Below are 21,148 nucleotides of genomic sequence, written 5' to 3'. Positions count from 1 at the left end.
AAAAGGGGGGATTTTCCAGTTTTCGGACAATAACTTCAGCAGTTCTTATGAAACTTTGGTGAATTGTTTATATCTATTGATGTAAGCTCCGTTTAGAATTTTATAAATTTTTCATTTATCATTTCTGAGTTATGGGGTTTTATTCATTAAAAAAGGGGGGATTTTCCAGTTTTCGGACAATAACTCAAAAATGCTGTCAGCAATTCTCATGAAACTTTGGTGAATTGTTTATATCTATTGATGTAAGCTCCCTTTACATTTTCATAAATTTCTAATATGACATTGAGAATTGATTGAACTTTATTTGTGTATAGTCTGACAACAGATTTACTAAGTATTGCGCAACATCACAGTGTATTGCACAACAGCAAGAAATCTTTAATTGAATATAAATTAAATTCATATAACCAATTTCAAGTTCTTTGACTACATTTATTCAGAAACCTATAATATGTTAAATATTTAATTACAATCCAAATTCAGACCTGTATCAAACTTAAATATTGTGTCCATTTTTGCCCCAACTGTTCAGGGTTGGACCTCTGCGGGCGTATCCAGCTGCGCTCAGCGAAGCAGTTTATTAAATCTCATTGTGGTTTTTTGTTAACTCTCAGTGTGTAATTTTTCGAAAAAGGGTTTAAACATAGTTTTGACGAGAACGGCTTGCCGTAATTTACAGCTTGTTCGGTGGTTGTTAATGAATAACTTACTATTTACAGCTCGTTCGGAGGTTGTTTATCAATAACTTACTATTCACAACTCGTTCGGAGTTTGTTAACCAATAACTTATTATTTACAGCTCGTTCGAAGGTTGTTGATAAATAATTTACTATTGACAGCTCGTCGCAGTGTTAATAATTAACAACTTTCTATTGACAACCGTCGTAGTCCTGTTAATAAATACTGTTGACAGCTCGTCATAGTATTGTTTTGATTGAAACCAGATATGGTCCCTGACATGAGATTGTTTTACATCCCTTATATAAGAAATATTTTATATTCATAGTAGAAGAGAGGCGAAATGACGGAAAGACAAACAACAGTACACAAAACACAACATAGAAAACTGAAGACTGAGCAACACGAACCCCACTAAAAAAACCGGGGGTAATCTCAGATGCTCCGGAATGATAAAAATGTTCCACATGTATCACCCGTAAGAGTTCGGCTGGACATTACGTCTTGAAAAATGCTAAAGACCAAAAAAATGTATACATAAAAATGAATATCTCTATATTGTCTGGTCTACAATGTATAAAAATGGAATAATAATAAAAAAACATCAAATATATCTAGGCAAATTGAACATTTAAAACATTACTTGGATGACTTTAACAATGATGTTGAAAAGACGGGAAAAAAAATTTAAAGAAGATTCTTGATACTGGTTTAAAGGATGGCGAACTCCAACTTGGATCTGCCTGTTAATACATTAAAGTTTTTTTTATGCAACTAGCAAAGAAATGAATGAGTTTAAGGTAGCACTACAGTCTAACAATGATTTTTTGAAGATATTTTTTTTATCACATAATTTTGAATTAAGTATTATTCTGCACAGTTTGTAAAAATCCCAAAGTCATTATCATATCACAGCAGGGAGTAAATTGATAATGAACTTATGTAAATAAAAGCACATGGTAATTAATCTAAATATATAGGCATTTTGGAGGGGCAAATATGTCAATCATCTGTTGATACCAGTGTCCAGCTGTTAATCCCCGACCACAAGATAAATATTGTGGTCTTATCTCATTGTATTGCAACAAAAGTAATTTATATAACATGTTAATAAACAGAGGAAAAGAAAAAGGTATGCAAAGGAAAAAATCTAAAGGGAAAAAATCTACCAAAAATGAAAACAAAAATTGGAAAAAAGCGTGAAAGTATCTTTGAAAGCCTCTGACTGCCTGTATAAATTTCTTCTATTTGGTCTTCTACATTTAAATACAGTTTTAGGCATTTTAACCAATTTTAAGTTTATTTGAAATTTTTCAATTCCATAAAACTCAAAAATCATGTGGGATTGTCTTTTTTTAAAGAAGGGGATGGTCTTGGATCTTTTTATGAACATGTCTTTTGATGCACAATTTTAACGTTCTAGCTAATTTCAGTAATAGTATATTTCTTTTTTGAAATACAAAATGAAAATTATTCTTTATAGTGAGAATATACTGATGTTAAATATTGATTAAATGCAGCTGGTTAATCCTGTTATTCTCTTATCTTAGACTGTCTGGACAGAGGCGGAGCCTTGTCTATATTTAATTACTACATCACAGATGTTGGTCAAATCTGTGACGTCAAACTCCCGCCAAATGCCAAGTTTGTGTTGCACAGTGCCACACATAATGCAAAATTTACAGCATTAGAGCATCAAAGACACAAAGTGTGTGGTTCTATTGATAAAGTAATGGTGTCAGAACACTCCTGGGGTGTTCCCAGTGGAATTTTTGTATTTATGTTGCATTTATAGGGGTTCTAAGGGGGAAAATCCGTTTTTAGGTCATTTCTCAGAACAATTTTTCATGAGATTTGTTAGGAAAAATGAAAATATAAACTTTATGGGTACCCCCTTTGGCCTGACTTTGATATATGTGATTAAAGGGAGTATTTTCTACAATACCGTGTCCCAGTTTTTGGATAATTTGTTTCTAAATGAATTTATAGGTCTCCAAAGATGAAAGGTGAAATGAGGTTTGGCATCCAGCAGTTAAATCAATATATCTTCTTACTGGAGGCTTATATCAAAAATCTGAGACACAGTTTTGTAGCTTGTATATGGGTAATTAAAGGGATGAAAACAAATTTTTACTACCATTTAACCTGAATGTGCCATTTTCATCCAAGTTGGAAGACTACTTTTTTGGCAAATAATGAGATATATTTTGAGATTTATCATACAAAAAATAAATTTATCATAATATTTCAGCTTTAAAATGAGTTAAATATTTTAAAAATCCATTCAGTAGTTTTGGAGAAATTAATCTTTAAAGACTGTTGGTTGGTGTCAGAAAATTCTGACTGTAGTGCTACCTTAATGTCTGAACTTCTAGTAAGATGTAGATGATTCAAAATTTGAAATTTGTGAATTTAGTCTATGTGTTCCTTCAAAAGATTTCCAAGCTTTAGACAATAACATGAAAAAATAACATAACTTCCTAATAATTAATAATAATTTAATTTTGGATGTAACGCGTCTTCCGATTGGCTGACGTTGTTTTGTTAATCAGCTTATAGACATAATTTTGTCATGTGACCTTGATGTCATCAACGTTTTTTCATGATTTACTGCGGTTTGAAATGGAAATAAGAATTAAATTATAAGAAATGACTGTAATATTTTTTCTGTCTATTCGAAATAACATAAAAAATGTGGTGCACACTTTAAAATAACCCGCTACGCGGATTATTTAGTGTGCACCACATTTTTGATGTTATTTCTTCATAGACAGAAAAAATATTACAGTCATTCCTTAAATAAACAAAAGTTATCATACCAATTGCTGAACTAATTTCAACAGTAAGGTATACATGTATCATTGTGAGCTTATATCTTTTAGCAGATTTATGATCCAGAGAAAATTTCTTTACAAAATATTACCGAAGTTTCCATTTGGAATATTATCAACATGGATATTGATTGCATTGTCGATATGGCAAAATCTATCGGCAATCACGTGAATGGTGAGAAATTAAACAAAATGATAGACAAGTATTCTTTATCATCTCTCGGATGGTACAACTTCATGACGATGTATAAGCTGAAAGAAGCACCAGTTGTTATATGTTCTGCATCAACCCATTACTCACTGCTGAAGGCTATGGTCCTGCTTGGTTTAGGGAAAGATCAACTCATACAAGTACCAACAGATGAACATGGCCGTTTAAACGCACAAAGTGAGTAAAAAACAAAACGTTATCAATTTTTATTAAAGAGCTTGAAATAACTTAAATTCTACAAAAAAAAACTATCCTGTAGAAAATTATTACTGTTTATCCATATTATGCAATTCATGATGCTCTAAAATGATACCTATAATCAGGCAAGAAACACGAACAAAATACGACAAAATCGTATGATGACGAACGCACAACATACTGAGGGAGATAACTTCCATTAGAGATAATGCAAGGTCACACAAACAAATTTTCATCGACAGTATGGGTTTTTCTCTACGCTTTCAGTTTGATTTATAGGATGAAGTTTATTTTAGAATTGGATAAAGTCCTTTGTGATTGTGAGGAACGAAAAATCTCAGTGATAGCTGTAGTATCTATACAAGGATCGACCGAATTTGGTGCTATGGATCCACTTGAAGATATCATTCTTCTGAGGGACAAATATATGAAAAAGGTATCAATTATATTTTAAGTCACTGAACATCTGTACCATTAAGGGACTATGTAAGAATGTCTCAGGAATTGACTAGGGTATAGAAGTATCGTCCCATCGAGCAGTACAAACCCATTTGGCTGTGGGAGATGTATAAAAACACAGCCACGTCCTGTCATAATATGGGGACGATAACGCTCATGAAAGGGAGATAACAACGCCATATTTACGTTGCGAATAACCCTCTTTTCCGCCCTTCTTTAATTGTCTGCACTAGACTAATGACTGGACCTCAGACCGGTTGAAAATATCATAATTAAAATTAAAAATCATTGGAAACCATTTCAAAACGGTGTGCTAAATTTTGTTAAGACTTTATAGTTTGTACACAAAAGGTGCGTTTTGTTTACGTAAGACTCATCAGTATACCTCGAATGATAACAGCTGGAAAGCCAATGAATTTAATCATTGGAAACTAAAAATCATAAAACGTTATGCCAAATTTGACTAAGAAAAACTGACATTTAAAAGAGTTGGATAGGCGCCATGCGGTGGTAAATTAAAGCATTTGTAGTTTACCGATGTTCAAATCTCATAAATCGATTAAGAAGACAAGGTCACAAACAAAAACTGGGTGAATGGCATGAACTTCAAAGTGAAAGAGACCGGCTGCGTCGACAGGGTAAGCAAGACATAGTCACTGATTTTCAAAGTACTCTGAATGAAATTCAAATTAAAAAAACACATCTATTTTGTTTGACATCATAGTATTGATTCAATTTCTAATTGTTTATAGGGATTGTATTTTTCTGTCCATGCTGATGCGGCATGTGGTGGTTATTTTTCATCCATTCTTCGAGAAAATATTGATTCAAGTTTTGGTCAAGATAATCCCAAAGAGAAATGGTATGATTCAATGCTCAGTAACTATACGGAGAATCAACTTGATTGTTTAAAGAAGGCTGACTCGATTACTATAGATCCACATAAATACGGTTTCGTGCCTTTGTCAGCAGGTGCTATTTGCTATAGGAATGGACATCTGAAACATTTTGTAAAGCTAAAGCCATCTTTTATTGATCACGGATTTAACGAAAGCATGGGCGTATATGGTGTTGAAGGTTCAAGACAAAGTGCAGCCGTAGTCAGTGTACTACTATCACATAACGTAAGTTTTCCCTTAAGTATTAAAAAACAAGATATTCCTGAGGTTGATCTCGTATTCTTTTTCATCTGAACTGACTTGGGCAAATGTTGATGTTTTATGTCCAATATATCTGGCAAAGTTGGAGTTTCTACGAATATCTCCAAGGTAAAATCGAGGCTAGTTCCTCCATCTCTCTGGTCAAAGTTGATGTTTCTTTTACAATTGCTTTGTCAATGCGAACATTTGTTCTTCCATTACGCGGGTAATGTTTAGGTATATGCGGAATCGTTTGTTCATCCTGTCGAGGATCAATCACATTAAAGTAGTTTGTTGAACATGTCTGTCAAATCAAGTAATGTGATGCAAGCAACTGAAGTTTTTAGTTCTGTATGTTGCAGTAGTTTCAAAAAGACAAAGTATGTTATAAAGAAAATATACTTTTTTGATATAGAGTCAAAATTCCTATACTTGGAATACAAATGCAGCCAATTCATTTGCAATAATTCAAAAACAATATTTACCAATAGCAAAACAGCTGCCTAAGATTTATTTATCTTATTTTATTAAAAGGATGAAAGATATATGAAAGAAATCCTGTTTTATAAGTAAGTCGATGACACAACATGCTCAGAAATAACTAAGGCACATATGATGACAAGAGCCTCGAACTTGTCTCTTTTGTCCATGTTAAGATCATTTAACGGGGCCCATTTTCATCACTGCGTAGCTATTTCTGTCACTCTCGTTCTTAGCTTCTGAATCAACCACTGATCAGAGGATTTTCAACAGTGAGAAAATGAACAAACCAGTAAAAATGCACTACATTAACAACAGAAAAAAAAGTTTTCATGTTGCAGGTTATTGGATTGAATAAATGCGGATATGGAAGAATTTTAGAACACTGTCTGTTATGTTCTAAACTTATGTATTGTAATTGGTTGACGATTGCCAAAGATGATGACAATTTTGTGTGCTTCCCGGTCATGCCATTACCAAAGAAGACAACATTGGAGTATGCCAAAACTTTTATAAAGAAGTTCATCATTGGGAAGACATTTGAAGAAATTATACAGGTAAACACATCATTACATATAAGAAAAAAATCCATTTCTTGATGTTGTTATACTTTAGTATTTATATATTGGAATAATGTTAATGGCAGGGGCTATTTACTCTTGGCGCCAATATTTTAAATTTACTTTGTAAATATATACCATGTCCGTCCGATATTTGAACAACGTTCAATGCAGACGGTATGTAGAAAAATTTCTATCAAACTCTTAATTAGAATTTAAGAGAGGCGGATCATAACAAAGGGATAAAACATACAATGTATGAATATTAGAATAGTAAGAGTAATCTTCATTACATATTCCAATTTCATATGATTAATTACCCTAAGAGTAGTTTTATTACATATTAAAATTACAAATAATTTATAATCTTATTCCTTAAAACTATATGCAACATAACATCTAAACATCACAGACTGAGAAGAAAGAAGTAAAATCACAAAAATACTGAACTCCGAGGAAAATTCAAAAAGGAAAGTCCCTAATCAAATGGCAAAATCAAAAGCTCAAACACATCAAACGAATGAAAACGAAGCGTGTGCAAAAGGCTCTACACAATACATTTTATCGACATGATACATTGCCTTCCAATGGTAATTATAGGAAACATATGTCTGGCAGTTGATAATGAAATCAAATATAAGATGATAATGATATGAAATATAGATATTAGCAGATCTTTCTTTTATTTTTTCAGACCAAAAATACTTTAGAATTCCTCAGAGGTATAGGATCAGATACAGTGATGACTCCTTTTCTAGTGAATTTTAAAAGAGGAGATGTTTTAAATGATGACATTGAAAAGTGCAACAAATTAAACGTTGAAATTCATCGTCGACTATCATTGATAAATACCAGACAAAATAATAAGAGAAAACCATTAGCTGTACTACGTTCATCGATGTATGAGGACACCTATCCATTATTTTACGCTTATATCAAGGATATGCTAGGTGTATGTATTATTTATTCTTTGAGGAAAAAACCAAAAATAAATGGTACACGTAAAATACGGATTAGTATAAAACAACACACACACACACGAAGAGTAATAAAAATAGAACTAATAACATAACATTAGTAAACAAATTTTGATCTGAAATGGTCATTTTGATCTAAACAGTTCTTAAAGACTGAATAATAAAAAACTTGGTAATTTTCAGTGTATTAGTAAATTGTAAGATTTATCAACTGCAGTAAATTCAGTACTGTTCAGACAATTTGCTTGCTGCCAATTAAGATCTGTACAGTCTATGATCAGACTGTTTTATTCTTATTTTAATATTATAGCTATGATACAGAAACAAAGACATATAACTTTAAAGATGAAATACACATTAAAATTTCATTATATAACTAATCATGCATGGTGATAAGATTTTAACATATTATACCTTATAATTTTGTGTGTGGATTAACTGTAAAAAAAAATGCAAAAAAAAAGTAACTATGCAGTTTGTTATTTTTAAAACATTTGACACACATTAGAACAAATATAAAGAGGCAAAATAAGTATTTTTAAATTTCAAAAGCTAATGTTGCAGAGGAATCCATGACATATCGCCCCACTGCCAAATCGCCCACACCAAATTTTCACCATTCACCCCACTTTCTACCTACTCGCCCCACTTGTGAAAAAGGGTAAAATCCCAATGATCAAAGGCCTGCCAACTCGCCCCATAAAAAAGGGAATATCTCGTTAAATTTACTCCTGCCAACTCCCCAAACTTATGAAAAAGGATTAAATCCCGTTGAATATAGGTCTGCCAACTCGCCCCACTTTTGAAAAAAGGAATAAAATCTGACTGCATTAAGGACTACAAACTCGCCCTTCTTATGAAAAGGAGTTTAATCCCATTGAATAAAGGTCTGCCAACTCGCCCCACTAATGAAAAAAAGAATTAAACTGTACTGAATTAAGGCCTACCAACTAGCCCCACATAGGAATTTTAAAATGAATACTGATGAAAACCTTAGAAATACATCTTGTTTTTTATACTTCTTTTCTTTTGGTTGAAATAAATCAGAAAGAAGGAAGTATCAACATTTCTGTGGTGTATGATGTTATTGACCATTGTAACTGTTTATGACGTTTGTTTTCTGGTAAATTTAAAGCACTGTTTTACAAGATAAGTCAAAAGTCATCGATGTTTACATAATTTAATTCTCAGATGATAGGTATGAACATAAACATAAGTACCCTTTTTCATAAATGAGGCGAGTTGGCAGGAGTACATTTGACTTGATTTTACCCTTTATCAAAAGTGGGGCGAGTTGGTCGAAAAGTGGGGCGATTTGGTGTGGGGCGATTTGGCAGTGGGGCGACTCGTCTTGCTTCCATTGCAGAGGTTCGCAGGGATAGGTTTTTCAATGTGCGTAGACATACATATTTTTTTTTGTAATTCTATATATATTTATATCTATGAAAGGTTTTAATGGTACTGATGTTTTTTTATATATAAAAACAGGAAGATGTGGTATGATTACCAATGAGACAACTCTCCACATGAGACCAAATGACATAGAAATTAACAACTATAGGTCACCATACGGCCTTCAACAATGAACAAAACCCATACCACATAATCAGTTATAAAAAGCCCCGAAATAACAAATGTAAAACAATTCAAAGGAGAAAACTTACAGCCTGATTTATGTCCAAAATAATGAACGAAAAACAAATATGATATATAGCAACAAACGACAAACACTGAATTACAGGCTACTGACTTGGCACATAAGAATGTGGTGGGGTTAAACTAGTTTGAAGGCGCCAACCAGTCCCTAACCTGGGACAGTGGTGCAACAGTACAACATAAGAACAAACTATAAAAATCAGTTAAAAAGGGCTTAACTCATCAGATAGATACAAAGCAGAAATACATCTAACAAAAACACAGACCGGACGTGGGAGGGTACTTGTTTATATATATATATACACAAGTGCCTATAAATAGAAGCACATGACATACAAATCTATGGGAGTGTGGATTAATCAGTACAGAGATTAATTCAATTACACAAATAAAATTATAGATTGCCTAACAATGTAATTTTAACACTATTTAGTATGTAAATATTAGAATGTTTAAAATATTTACAAAATGATGAAAATAAATGCAATATTTCGCTAGACTAACTAGTTTTATCAAGCGTGCATCTATCCAGGTGAAATCGGATGTAGATGATAAGAAACTTTTGCAGCTCAATGTATATGTTGCACTTGAATTTAGCTGCCTTGAAAATAATACACAATTTGGATGAAGTTCAAGATTTTTACAAAATTGGTAGTTGAAGTTAGCAAAGTCCATTGGCCAATATTACAGGATAAAAAGGACGATGCTGTGTACTAAATTATTCTTTATCTTTCCTGTATCTTTTCTCATCTTTTTCGTTAAGACCATCAGGTTCTAAAGTGTGGAGTTGGTGGATCCAAAAATTGTCTCTTCTCCTTCTCGCCGTGGTGTCTTACTCGGTGTTGACTTCTATGATTTGGAAAGTAACATTATCAAAAGAATGTTTCGTTCAAAGTACAAAGATAAGAATAAAGCAGCTAACAGAACACCCCTTGTACTCACTTACCATCCTGATTTTAAAAATGTGTCTTCCATTGTTCAGAAGCATTGGAAAATTATAGAAAATGATTCAAATCTTAAAAAGTATTTTCCTCACCACCAGTCATGGCCTTCAGAAGACCTTAAAACATCCGTGACAAATTAGTGACATCTGTATTAGCAAAGCAGCCTACTCCATCTCCCGGTTGCTACAAACAATGTGGTCGAAGGAACTGCTTGTGTTGTAAAACTGCCAATACAAGCAGTTCTTTCATCAGCTCCGTTACTAAACAAAATTATACCATCTACTCAAATTCCAACTGTAAAACGGAGAACTCAATTTATATATTAACATGTGACACTTGTGGCATTCAGTATGTGGGAGAAACAATGGACAAATTTAATATTCGGCTCAATAACCATCGTTCATGGTACAAAACCAACAAAAACTGTCCTCTCACTAGACATCTTCGTTCAACGAAACATTCTTTTGATAATGTTACTTTCCAAATCATAGAAGTCAACACCGAGTGGGACACCACGGCGAGAAGGAGAAGAGAAAATATTTGGATCATATAAACCAGAAGGCAAATATAATACAAGCCCAAACAAAAAAATATAAACAAGTCTAAATTGAAAACAACGTTCAAACCTATGATTGTGTTGGATAAAAAACGCATTTTTTATACGTGTGCATGCAAAACAAATTTCTTGGTAGAGGGGTCTAAATACAGCACAAAAAACATTTTCCAAAAGACCAAATGAGTGAAAAATTATATTTTAACAAAACGCATTTGACTAGCAGGTCGAACAACTGATGTTCTTAAACCCTGCTGACTGCCATTGGCGATTGCCAAATAAACGGATCACAAGATGTAACAAAATAGATCTTATTATTTATTTATTACCAAACAGAAAACAATAAACTTGCGCAAACATGAGGTGCAAAAATTTGTACAACATATCTGGATTTCGACAATTAATGTCTCTTTAGTGATGTTAGGAATATATATATATATATATACACAGAATCTACATGTAGCACTAGACACTTACACAGATTTGAATATACATTTTAATTAGTTATTAATGCTATGTACTAGGGGAAACAACAATGCTTATGATTTCCCAGTATATGTATACGTAGACGTTGCATACCATTCTACTTTTAAATGAAAATTCAGTTTCTTTACATTAAAAATGCCACTTATGCAATGACATTATAGAACAATGACAAAAAAAAAAGAAAAAAAAAAGAAACAGAAGTTGTTTTAACAAATTATAATAACGTCAGATTTAGAAAGATTAATTTACAGTTTATATTTTCTTTGTATGTTTATATGCTTGTATGAATATTGCTAGTGTTTCATAAGCCTCTAAAGGCTAGCTGATATAGTATACTATTGCTGATGTATTGAATTGTAATTGTGGTGTTATATTATGTATATAGTATTAGGATGCACTTTAAATAAAATAAATCTAAAAAATTCTAAAATCTATACACAAGATAACATGAAAGAGTCTGTGTGTCGTTAAAAAGAGAAAACTGATGACATTTGTATTCAATTTTATAAGTCGCAAATGAGTACAATTGTTTTTAGATACAAAAGAGTACAAATTAATTAAATGGGAAATGTTAAAAAATTATGTAAAATAATATGTAGTCAACCATGGTGATTTACTTATTCCCCACCATTATGATGTTCTTGCATTTCAACACAAATAATTATTGTAAATTCAGAAATGAATATGAGATTATTATCAAGTGCCAATATGCCTAAGAATCAGGCAGTGGTGAAAACATGACAAACAAAAACCCGCTCAAGTTTACATTGATTTATGTTCAAAATGTTTAATGGTGTACAAATATAACTTTCGTTTCCTTTTCCTGTTCTGGTTATTCAAAAAATAATTTAGTTGAAATGCATTATAGATTAACAATTAAGGGGAGCTAACTCCATTATTTGCTATCATTCTAACCAAAATTTATCTAGAGATTTCTCGAATTACCAGACATGCAGAAACAAAAGACCAAGCATTTCTAACTCAGGATTAGGGTAACTTCAAAATAGGATGTTAAGGTCGGTGGTTTTTTTTCCGGCCATGTTTTGAATTTTTTCAATATTGCCTGATTCTTACAAAGACTGGCACTTAATACGAATAATGCGACTCCTTGAATATCTCAATAATAAGAAACCCGCATTCTGATATATGATACATATATATGTATGAAACTTTTCCTAAAATCGCAATATTTAAATTCACATTTTTGTTAATTTTTCAAAAATCACAATAATAATGCACGCAATAATTTCTAAATTTGATCCGATGGAAATGATTTCAGAAGAAATACACAGAATGTTTAAGAAATGCGTTCGAAGAACTTTTCCAGAATAAAGCCAGGCTTAGACTTGTGCTATGATTAATATAAATGTAAAATGTGAAAATAAGGAGATGTGGAATGATTGCTAATGAGACAACTATCCTCTAAAGTACAACTGAAGTGCATGTAAGCAATGATAGGCAACCGTACTATACCCATACCGTATAGTCGGATATAAAAGGCCCCGACAAGAAACATATGAAACAATTCAATTGAGGTAAAAATATCGGCCTAATTTATAACAAAACAATTTACCAAAACACATATGACAGACATGAACCAACGACAACCACTGAAGTACAGGCTCCTGACTTGGGACATGCACATAAAGAATGTGGTGGGGTTAAACTTTGTGAGCGCTCAACCCTCCCCTAACCTGGGACAGTGGTGTTACAGCACAACATAAGAACAATGTATAAAAATCAGTTTATAATGGCTTAATTCATCAGATAGGTACAAAGCAGCAATACATCTAACAAAGGCACAGTCCGGACTAAGTACATAATGAAATAACATAATGTTTATTTGTTTAGCTAAAAGGGACTGCAGGAATTGAATTCTTGTTGAATTTTGCAAAGAATCCTTGGATTGTCTACAACAATCAAGTAGAGATGAATGGATCCATATTTAGGCAGATAGTCCTAGATACTATTGGCTTGGTATGATTATGTTTTTAAAAACAAGTATGGGGTAATTGTTAAGAATCAGTTATCCTTTACTGGCCTTAAAATTAAAAAAAAATAGTAAACTAGATATGATTCCAATTACATGGCGAGAGAAATTAACTTTGATTTACGTGCTAGATATTTTCCATGAAAAAACCCTGGAACCTTATTAACAATTTTACCAAATAATTTAATTGCTTAATATCATGCCAACTTAAATATATCCACTCTCAAAAAATAGTTGTCGCATTTCAAACAAATGGGTGTGTTCCTGTTTCGTTTTGCCACTATTTAATTGTAGAATCGTAATACATTAGAAACATCTTCAGCAGATTTTTTCATATCATCGAAAATTTTTATATATATTTACAAATGCTTTCTTGAACAAGTTTGTTAAATTCAATTGGCAAACCACTATATATTTAACGGGTATACTCAAGAATACCTGTTTTCAACTAGAAGACACGTTGCAAACAGATTTTCAGATATTAGTACTTCAGCAATCATTCTCGTGTATATTTTGATCTTGTTGACGTTCCCTTTAGTGCAATGATTCAACGTTCTCCTAATGAACCTGTATTGTGATATTCTTAAATAACATAGGCGTCTTAATTGTAATATTATATTTCTTAACTGTTGTTTTTCCAAAAGAAAAGAAAGAATAATTTTAACGTGATCTTACCCACTCCACCAGTTGCTTTGCTTAATTGTTATGATGAATGTTAGATATGCATACATAAGACATAAGATGAACGACATGGAGACAAAATAACCACTTGAATGTTAGATATGTATAAAATAAGATGCAAGAAGAACGCCACGACATTGGGACCAAATAACCACTCCTTCCAAAGATGAATCTTAGATATGAATAACATAATTATGAAAATTAACTCATCATAGATACCAGGTTCAAAGTTATGTACGTAACTCGCGTTTCGTTTACAAAAAGACTAATTAGTGACGCTCGAATCCAAATAGTGCAAACCACATAAAGTACGAAATTGAAGAGCATATTGAAGACCCAAAATTCCTAAAGTTTTAAGAGTGGCGGAAGATACATTTTACCAAGGGGATATTCAAACTCATAAGTCAAAAACAAACAGACAACGCCATGGCAAAGAAAAACAAAAAAAAAAAACGGCGAAAGACACAGTAAACAAAACACAACACAGAAAGCTAAAGACTGAACAACACGAATCCCTCCAAAACAGGGGTTGAACACAGGTGCTCTGAAAGGGGAAGCAGACTCTGTTCCATATGTCGCAACCGGATGTGACTGTTCTAAGATGAACGACAGGGAGACCAAATAACCACTCCTCCAAAAGATGAATATTAGATAGGATTAAGATAAGATAAAAGATGAACAGCATGGAGACGAAATAACTGCTCCCCATAAAGATGAATATTACATACAAATAAAAGAAAATGTAAGATAAGCGATATGAAGAATAACCAAAATACAGAGCGTATCTGATATTATATTTGATATGATTCTGTAAAATTAAGTACAAGCGTAGATTAAATAATTTGTTCTTCTATTTTATTATGCAGATTACAGATAAACCCTCAGTACATCCGTTTTTGGTAGCAGGCAGAATGTTTAAAAACACATTTTTCTGTGATTATCTAACAAATCTTCAAATACCAGGTCACCAGTATCAAGCCATTGTTAAATTCCAGTTTCTTAACGCATCAGATACTGAAAAATACCGAACAGAAACTAAAGAGAATGCAAACAAATGCAAAAGGCAAAGCAACGTGTTTATGCAGATTGATACAGAAATGGTTATAGGAGAAATTTTAGAATCATCAACGGGCGTGGTTCATACTGTGAGCTTTTATGATGATGTACCATCGATGAACAATTATCCGTTTATGTCATCAATCAAGGTCAAAGTTGACGATATTCCATTATTCAGACATGTTGATATGGTTTATACAGTTGGCAACATCATAGACGATTATTTTCTTTATGGAGATCAACACAGAATTCACATGTCAAGAAAGATTTCGAAGATGTCGAATTGTCTTCAAGTGCGAAAATTTAAATTTTAAACTTAAGTACTAGTTTATACAATAATCATGCTAAAATGAAAATGAGAAAAAATCTCTTCAAAGGCTACAAAGCACTATTTTGTGAATTTTGCACTTGTGTGCTGTACTGATCTATGTATACTACTTCTGTATTTATCACAACGAAGAAAAAAGATGAAAAAGAACAATGATTTCATGTACATGAGAGTTTTTTTCTAATCTGTTGAAGAACACATTTATACAAGTGCATAAAAATGTATGTACGAATAACTTTATTGTGAAATACATTTTGATTGACTTAATTGATATTTATTTTATGTTTTAGGTTGCAATTTTGTCAGAAAAGCCAAATGCTTTACCTCTCCATTGGATAGAACAAGGAATGGACGTATCACTTATTGATTTAGTTGAACACAACAATAGAACACACGAACCTTGCATTAAGACAAAGTTCATCATTCAATATTCTGGACCGGATGGGAATCTCTTCAAACAGACAGTCCAACTTGATCCTGTATATGGACTACTTGATTTTGCTGTTCAGAATTCTGTTGACTAAATATTTTACTCAAACATTATATGAACATTAACTAACTATAGATCATACTTTTAAATCATTGCTTTTATAGCATAATTTGTAGATTTGAACAAATAAAAAAACCTAATTGTGAATAGTGATCTGTAGATGTTAATATGGCATTACAAACCACATCAAAAAGAAATATTACATCTAAAGTGTCTATGAACAAATCGTTCTCGTTTTTATATCTCGTTAAATTGCCATCAATAGTAAATTCAATTACACGGCTGTCATTCGGCATATCGCGAAAAAAAATAAGTAACAGTTGTCAAATATTTCGACCTGACCTTGAAAAATAAAGGTAACAGTAGTATACCGCTGTTTAATAGTCATAAATCGATTAAGCGAAAACAAATCTGGGTCACAAACCAAAACCGAGGAAAATACATCAACTATAAGAGGAAAACAACGGAAAAACAGAAACACTGAATTGCAATAAAAACAATCTCCAACATACATAGAAAAGGATTATTTATTAACAACGACCATATTCCTGACTTGGTACAGGACATTTTAAGAAAAAATGATGGGTTGAACCTGGTATTACGGCTAGCCAAACCTCCCGCTTATATGGCAATGTTAAAAATACCGCTAAAATGACAATATTACGTGACAGGAATACAGTACAAATAAACGCAAGAACATCCAGGACAGAGAAAAACATAAATAAATAATATAATAGTACATTACATATAAACCTCAGAATAACAACGGACACCTCCGATGACTTTACGAAAGTACACCAAGACACCACAACGAATTATAAACTGTGCGCACACGAATGTATCAATGCTACAAAAAGTGACGTATTTTTCTAGTGTGCACTTTTTTATTAGGAGGACAATTGTAAAAAAAAAAATAAAGTCATAAATTAAGATAGTTTACTTATAACAACAACAAAACGACAGAAATGGTGTAGAAATAAGAATCGGTTAACCTCGGCCGTAGCGGGTATTAATTGTTCCGGATCGGCAAACCTCGGGCTCAGCGGGTGTAACTTTTAGACGTTAACACCCGTTGCTAATATCATCACATGTTGCTATGGGTGGGTGGGGCGTATGAAAGGTTAGTGAAAATTAACAAATGCCGCGTGTCCAATGACACGAATGGATAATATAAGAAATTTGCATAAAGTAAAATAAATCATATTATCCTCTTTGAAACCAAGCTTTTGAATTAAAACCCAATTATATGGACATTTTAAGATTCGTTGATACCAGCTTTAACTATGTCACAAAGGGATTAATTACCGTTTAAATTAAATGGCCATGTAGAGAGATTGCAGCGTAAATTCATGGTAAACAATTATTCAATATCAAATCAGAAATTCGATTTATATTCTTAATGTTAGTGTGTTAACAGTTGTTATATTTTCATCTAATGTTACAGCTTCCGCAATATGTAACAATTAATTACTCTGGCTATGGTAAACATGCGTATATAGCAAAACATATCACATCAAAGAATAAAGTTTTCTGTGTTGTGCGTTTTTTTCGATGTAATTATGTTTTAGGTGCCATACATCTCCTATATTTGAAAATGAAGTAAAATGAGATATGTTTGAGCTTTTAATACCAGCTACAATGTCCAGTACGTCATCTATCATGTCACACTTAAAATGCAAAATAAAACTAGATTCCTGCTGTCGGAATCGACAGTTACTATATCTACCTTACATTTGTAAACAAATTTTGATCTGAAACGGTCATTTTGAACTGAACAGCTCGTAAATGACCGAACAATGAATAATTGAGTAATTTTCAGACTTATCCATTGCGGTAAACTCAGAACCGTTCAGACATTTCGCTTGCAGTCAATTAAGATCTGTTCAGTCTATGTTCAGACTGTTCAGTAGTTGTTATTTGCCTGTAAGCATCATCTTCGTACTGAATTGTCTGAAAAGCTACTGAACAGTATTGAACTGACTTTAATGGAATTGTTTGAACTAATGAATGAATCGCATTGAATTGAATAAGTCTGAAAATTGACTTAAAGATTGAACATGACTGAATAATCTATCATTCAGACTTTTCAGATGACTTTAAGAACAAAATAATTGTTTTCGTTGGTGTATAGTCCCAACTGTATATTGGCAAAATTAATGTTGCATGTAAAAAAGAAAGTTGAATTAAAATATTAAGTAGCAAAAGAATTTAAAATGACCGATTTAGATTTTCAATTTTGAACGATTATTCAAAATCAAACGAATTTGCCTACTGACAAAAAAATTTATGTTTCTTTGGGTTGCAGTCTCATTGGCGTTTACTCAACACCTTTTTTACCCTTCATTCATAGCTACTGCGATCTATCTTATTTATGGTGGTCTGATATATAGATATAAATTATTCAGAGATCTGTTTGAGTACATACAATCCAAGACACCTTCCTTGTGAAATAGTATAAAAAATATTTGACGTCTTTGCCCATTTGCACAAGTGTTCTTCATTCTAAAATTATCAACTGATTTTAGAAATTTGCCAAACTACTTTTAATTATACACAAGGGCCAAACATCTTCTCATATGAAGGGCCAATTCATACTTTGTTAAACCGATTCTATTTCAAACAAAAAGTTCTCCGAAAAAGTGACATCATCAAGGTGTAAGATTATTTTTCATGACAACATATTATTGCGTTATGTGGAAATGTTATCAACAAACAGTCGGAATTACTATGGTAAACAAAATGTTCTGTGCTCCTGTTATCGCTGCAATGTTCCTTCTTTCGCATGAGATATATAGGATATATGAACTTCACAAGAGAATGAATGAAAGGAGATTAGTATCTAACTTCACTTTTCGCTTTAAAGAGGATGTTATTTCGCCAGAAAATTCGAAGTTTTGTGACTAGGACGATCGCAACGATTTCATCAAATTTATGAAAGGAAGCCATTATACCAAGGGGTTTTTAATGGTGACGACCATTACCATCAATCGGATTTCTTTCTTGTCATGAATAAGATAAGTGCCACTTATGAACCAGGAACTAGTACTGCATGCGGGTCATCCTAAAATGATCTTTTTCCAGAGAATAGTGTTGCTTTTGCTTTAATTGTTTGTGTTAACACTCTTTTCATTTCAATATTTGAATTTTGTCATGTATAAGGGTTAGAGAAATTTTATATACTGATGGTAAATTTGTTAATATCTTAGGGTCAGTTGCGTTTACCCCCAATCGAAGCAGTGTTTAATCATATACCCCTTTGGTAATTGAAAATATTTATTTTAAAACAAAAATTTCATTTATTCAAATGATAAAAAAAAATCTATCCAGCAAAAAATGAAACGTGTTTTACGTATTTTTAAAAAAAACTTGTGTAAAATATAAGTTTTGTGAACGGAATAAGCATGCGTTTAACGGCTGCGCTATAACGGATGTAAAACGTATGTTTTGAAAACTCGTATTCTTTTCTTTTCAATAGTACCGGTAAATGCAATTAAATTGAATTTAACATATATATAAATAAGAAGATGTGGTATGACTGCCAATGAGACAACTATCCATCCAAGTCACAATGTGTAAAAAGTAAACAATTATAGGTCAAAGTACGGCCTTCAACACGGAGCCTTGGATCACACCGAACAGTAAGCTATAAAAGGTCCCAAAAAGACTAGTGTAAAACAATTCAAACGGGAAAACCAACGGTCTAATCTATATAAAAAACGAGAAACGAGAAACACTTATGAACCACATCAACAAACGACAACCACTAAACAACAGGCTCCTGACTTAGGACGGGTGCATGAAAATACAGCGGGTTTAAACGTTTTAACAGGTGCCAACCTTCACCCTAACCTGACACAGTGGTATAACATTACAACATAAAAAGACACACTAAAATATCAATTGAAATGGCTTAACTCATCAAAAAGAAAATACACAAAAACAGGTAAATATACACTGAACGAATAAGTTTGATCTATGACACAATATAAATACAAGAGATGTTTCAATGCCAAAAAGACAACTTTAACCTAGGACAAAATGGCGTTAGATAAAGTAATGTACACAGGTAAATTTAAATATAATAATTTTGTTGTTAGGAATGCAGAAACATTTTTTACAATATAAATTTGTTATTCATAGTACGAGTACAGAAGTGAAAATGTTTTCGTCATACTAAATATTTATCAAAGGTAGTACATATTAAAAATAGTAAGACGAGATAATAACACAAAATAAGTAAACATTGAATAACAGAATTGCATTAGAAATTGTGTCAACAGGTCAAATTAACACGAAATACTATTTGAGAGTTGCTGAAAGCTAGTTAAGAGCCAAAAACAATTAATAATAAAAAATCATACATCAGAGACTATATGTTTACATCAATATGAAGAAAAGGAGAGGTCGGTTATAAGTCAATCAGACAGCAACTAAACAATAAAATTAACCAAAAATGCTTATGATTGATTGATTTTTGGTGTTTAACGCCACTTTCAGCACTTTATATAATTGTCTATTTGTTGGCGGTCAGTTTTTGTTGGTGGAGAAAGCCGGAGTGCCCAGAGAGAACCATCGACCTTCGGCAGGATAACTCACAATCCTAGTCAATCAAAAGTGGAATCAAAAACTCATATGTAACGTGCGGGGTTCGAACTCACAACCTCAGTGCTGACAGGCTAGTGCTACAGGAGATGAACTACTTTGTTTTATCTTTACTAAGATGAACTACTTTAACCACTCGGCTACAGAGGCCTGTAGAGGCCCCTACACGTTTTACATACGTTTACCCATATAACATGCGTTATACAGGGTGATTTTACACTATGTTTTACGGCAACACAAGTTTTGTGTATGTTTAACATAAGTAATTTATAATTTTTTTACATGCGTCTTAAATCCGTGGTCCTCGACGTGAGTTTCACGTACGCATTATAACAATTCTTGGTGTATAGTGATGATGAAATAAGTAATTTCGATTGATATAAGATCTGTAATCCAAGTATTTCAACGCAACTGAGATTAAACACATAGGGAGTAGTCTTATTGTGTCCTATTTTGTTTGAAGTAAATTGAAAAAAAAAAACAATCTGATCAGTTTAATTCAACTCGTTTGATTCAACTTCAGAATCTTTTTAAAGATGTATAAAAATGATTAAGAGCAAACAAATAATATGAATGACTGTGTGAGATTAAAAACAACCTTCATACACAAGAAATGACTTAATTTATTGAATTTATGTTCCGTTTTGTTTGATATAAATAAATACACGACTAATTCCTTAACAAAGTAATTGATGGCTTTGAGGGGAATGAGCGGATAAGGTATATTCGATCCTTCATGTTTGTTGATATTTTAAAATAACGATAAGCTGATTTGTCCATCTTTCCATATGAAACCAACGGTTTCAAGTAGACAGTTCCAATTGCTTGG

General features: G+C 32.4%; 1 protein-coding gene across 4 annotated transcripts in view; it reads left to right on the top strand.

Moving 5' to 3' along the window:
- Nucleotides 1-15,864, top strand: part of LOC127722682 (L-tyrosine decarboxylase-like) — a 69,994-nt gene extending 54,130 nt beyond the window's left edge. For 2 of the 4 annotated variants that reach the window (XM_052229337.1, XM_052229336.1), the window contains exons 4-11: nt 3,561-3,897; nt 4,215-4,354; nt 5,130-5,501; nt 6,338-6,553; nt 7,251-7,508; nt 13,024-13,149; nt 14,710-15,192; nt 15,518-15,864. In XM_052229337.1, coding sequence (XP_052085297.1) covers nt 3,561-3,897; nt 4,215-4,354; nt 5,130-5,501; nt 6,338-6,553; nt 7,251-7,508; nt 13,024-13,149; nt 14,710-15,192; nt 15,518-15,751 — 2,166 coding nt within the window. In that variant the 3' untranslated portion in view covers nt 15,752-15,864. Of the gene's footprint in view, nt 1-3,560; nt 3,898-4,214; nt 4,355-5,129; nt 5,502-6,337; nt 6,554-7,250; nt 7,509-13,023; nt 13,150-14,709; nt 15,220-15,517 lie in introns of all 4 variants that reach the window. The other 2 variants (XM_052229338.1, XM_052229339.1) reach the window with 2 other exon arrangements.
- The last annotated feature ends 5,284 nt before the right edge of the window (nt 15,865-21,148 follow it).

This window comes from Mytilus californianus, unplaced genomic scaffold (assembly GCF_021869535.1).
Source record: "Mytilus californianus isolate M0D057914Y unplaced genomic scaffold, xbMytCali1.0.p SCAF_1, whole genome shotgun sequence".
Lineage (NCBI taxonomy): Eukaryota > Metazoa > Mollusca > Bivalvia > Mytilida > Mytilidae > Mytilus > Mytilus californianus.
This window is presented reverse-complemented; position numbering and strand designations above follow the sequence as displayed.